The 3,891-nt window shown below is 33.4% G+C and overlaps 1 protein-coding gene across 1 annotated transcript; it reads left to right on the top strand.

Annotated features, from left to right (window-relative positions):
- The first annotated feature begins 2,165 nt into the window (after positions 1-2,165).
- LOC119542440 (olfactory receptor 6C6-like) lies at positions 2,166-3,104 on the top strand. Its single transcript, XM_037847199.1, has one exon. The coding sequence runs from the start codon at positions 2,166-2,168 to the stop codon at positions 3,102-3,104; it is 939 nt and encodes a 312-aa protein (XP_037703127.1).
- The last annotated feature ends 787 nt before the right edge of the window (positions 3,105-3,891 follow it).

Genomic DNA, 3,891 nt, shown 5'->3' with positions numbered 1-3,891 from the left:
AGGCAATGTTCTCTGTTAGTGCAAGTCAGCTGGGGAAATTTCAGTGTTGCCCCGGGACACTGAAACTGCTAATGCTACTGTTAATAATTCATTGACTTCTCTATCATTTTGTGATACTCCTCTGGAATACTTTCATTTTATTCAAAGTTGATTACAGTGGTGTATGTTATTCTGAATAATTAGTACTTTTGGCACACTGGTCTCCAGAGAGGATACTTATCTTGTTCTGTTTTTATAGATTCATTGAGGCTATAGTATAGTAAGGGAAAATGATAAAACTGTAGCATTTTGCAAGTGTACAATTGACAAAGTCATCTTTCTTACTTGGAAGGGGGCTTATCTTTCTTTCATCAGAAGGTTTCCTGATTTTTTTCTTTATGTCCAACTTGTTATTTTATTTTAAGAATACATTTATAAATATATATGTTTTGAATTAGAGTAATGACCCTGACATCACATTTCATGGAAGTGATTAAGAACTAAATTTCACAAAAAACAGCTTATTTATGCATGGAAGATGCTGCCCTATAAAATTATTTATACTTGTGACCTAAGCTTCATAGTGAGTAAGGATATGAGATAAGTAGAAAATCTATATATTAACTATGTTAGCACACATCTCTTCCATGCCCATTTAGGGGTGCAATAGATACAATAGATGGCAAGAAGGTAAGTCAACTACAATTTTAACTTTACTTCAAAATCAGATTTAAGGCATATGAGCAGGAAGTCAAATCCAAGGAGGTTAATTTGACTACTGACTTTTCATCTTCCATAAATCTTTTGTTAATGGAAGAGTAATTTTATAGTAATGTATATAATAGGTGTTACCATGTATTTTATTCAAATATTGTTGCATCTATGCTTCACATTCTCTGAATGTCTTTATGAAGTAGGTGCCAAAATTGGTACACTGATGTGGACAGAATAGTAACAACTTGTCTCTGGAATCTGAGAAAACATTCCTCTAGAACAGCCTGGTAGACCCATGTGGTAACAGAAACTGGTTGACTTACTCCTAGAAAAATCTGTTTCAAGTCATGAGTCATGGAAGTCTTGAGATAACAGGAGTTGAAATACATATTTGTACAGCAAAAGTTTATGAATGCTGTGCAGCTGATCCTTGCAAGTCTTAAGTTTTCATTAAAAAAAGAGAACTCATTAATATCTGTTTTGGTAAATCACATTACACATATAGATTGCTAGTGTTATTGTTTTCTTCTAAATGAAAAAAAGTAATACAGGGATAGGATAGCTACATTAAAAAGGGAAAATGCAAAAGAATAAAGATAACAAAGAGGACAATTGATTTTTCAGAATCTTTTCATTGACGTTGACAGATAAAGCCTATAAGGAATAAAAATGGCATGTTCAGCATAACAAGGGAAAGAACAACATGGGGTAAATAGAATTCTTCTATAAAGAAAAGATAGAAATTAGTATACTTTCTTGGATGCTCAGTAGTTTTATAAAGAATATGGAGGAAGTGAAAAAGTGCCAAAATTACATAGATACATATAGGAATAAATTTCAAAAAAGTTAGTTGAAAATAAGATAAATTCATGTTTTATTAAAATATTTTACTTGTCTGTTTCTGTCATGTTTCCTTTTTATTCTTTATCCTATATTCTGGAAAACAACTGCTATTTGCATATTGTACATCAAGAAAATTATTAATAGTAATGGTATACTCTCAGTGAAGAGAGCATTTCAGAATTATTGAAGTTAGTATCATTAACTAAATATTGAAATTCAGTAGTCTTAGTCATTGACCAGCATGAGAATTGTAATTAAATCCAATACCCTCATTTTGAAAAATCACTCTGATAATCATTCTAAGAGGAGTAAACAAATTAGTGCAATTTGGAAATGATTATCTAAAATGCATATTGGCAAAAAAAAAATGAAATTCTAGGGGAAGAAAGCAAGGAACATTTTAAAGAGAATTAATGTTTAAAGGGACTTGGAATTCACCTATGGCATGTATTTATGTTATCTGCTATTTCAAACTGGAGAAACCATTCAAAATTTGTTATGTTGGAGAATATATCTCTTTCTCTGTTTTAGATAAATAGGTGTGTGTGTGTGCATATGTATGTGTGTTTAGATATTTATAATTTTGTTCCCTTTTTCTATGTCTATTTGATAAGGGTCACAAAAGAGAAATGAAGAATGAATCAGTGGAAATACAGTTTATTCTGGTAGGTCTGACAGATGACCCACAACTGCAAGTCGTGATTTTCTTGTTTCTCTTTCTCTACTACACATTGAGTCTGATGGGGAATTTACTGATTATCCTTCTCACTGTGTCGAATCACCATCTCAAGACCCCAATGTATTTCTATCTCCAAAATGTCTCCATTTTGGAAATCATATTCACAACGGTTTGTATTCCCAAATTCCTTATGACCATTGTGACTAGAGACAAAACCGTTTCTTATAATAAATGTGCTGCTCAATTATTTTTTTTCCTTTTACTGAGAGTTACAGAATTTTACCTTCTGGTTGCCATGTCCTATGATCATTATGTGGCCATCTGCAAACCATTGCATTACCCAGTCATTATGAACAGCAAAGTCTGCTACCAAATTGTACTCAGCTCTTGGGTAACTGGGTTACTAATTATTTTTCCCTCATCAGTCATGGGACTCAAATTGGATTTCTGTGCTTCCAGAGTAATTGATCACTTTACGTGTGAAACTTCTGCTGTCCTGCAGATCTCTTGCACAGATACACAGGTTCTAGAACTGTTATCTTTTATCTCAGCTGTGGTGACACTTGTGGTCACTTTGGTGTTGGTGACTCTCTCTTACACTTACATCATTAAGACTATTCTGAAATTCCCCTCTGCACAGCAAAGGACCAAAGCTTTTTCCACATGTACTTCCCACATGATTGTTGTCTCCTTGACTTATGGTAGCTGTATCTTCATGTATATCAAACCATCTGCAAAAGAAAGAGTGACTATATCCAAAGGTATAGTTTTGCTCTATACCTCAGTGGTCCCTTTACTAAATCCATTCATTTACACTCTGAGGAACCATGAAGTCAAAGAAGTCTTCAGGGATGTAATACAACAGATTGCGTATTTTTCCAAAAAATGATTTTAAAATTATGATACAAAGAACAACCTTAAAGTAAAAACTGAAAAGAAATCCATATTTGTTCTGATTATGTTTATGTAGTTGATTCGTTATCTCATACATGAGATACTTTCAAAGAATTTGTAGTTAGTTCCAACATTTTGTTCTACTCTTCCTTGATAATAACTTCTGCCCTTCTGCAATAAACTTACTTGCTTCAATTTTTTAATCCAAATTGTATCTACATCTCCTGAAGGCACATTCATTTCCAAAAATCATGACTTAGCTGTCAATGTGCCCTGTAAATATATTGTGCTTCCTGTAATTTTGTCAATTAAACTGGCATATATTTATTAAATATTTAGCTTACTCCATATGTTGTGAGAGGTTCAATCCTTACCTTTAACAATTGGATTTGCCTAAAGGAGGTAAACACATATGGCATATGTTGCCATAAAGAGTGTGATCGGGGCTGTAACAAAGGTCTATAAACATATTATGTGATAGCTAGGCTGGCTTCTAAGACATTTTGTAGATCTGGGAGGCCTTCCAAGACAAAGTAATAATTGAGTGAAGCTAATAATATACATAAGGAAGAAAGACTGACTTAGGTAATAAATGGATCACACAGAGGAGTTAGGTAGAGAGATGCAAATGGAGGGGTCATAAGTCTGTGGGTTATACAATGAGGTTATGGGACATGCAGCCTGGAGTTAGTAAAGGCTACACTGCATAGACATTGTGAGGCACTGCACAGATTACTCAATTTTTATGCAACACTTTCTCCTTATGTAAAGTAAAAGAAATG

This window comes from Choloepus didactylus, chromosome 8 (assembly GCF_015220235.1).
Source record: "Choloepus didactylus isolate mChoDid1 chromosome 8, mChoDid1.pri, whole genome shotgun sequence".
Lineage (NCBI taxonomy): Eukaryota > Metazoa > Chordata > Mammalia > Pilosa > Megalonychidae > Choloepus > Choloepus didactylus.
Note: the sequence above shows the minus strand (reverse complement) of the source record. Positions and strands in the feature narration are given on the sequence as shown.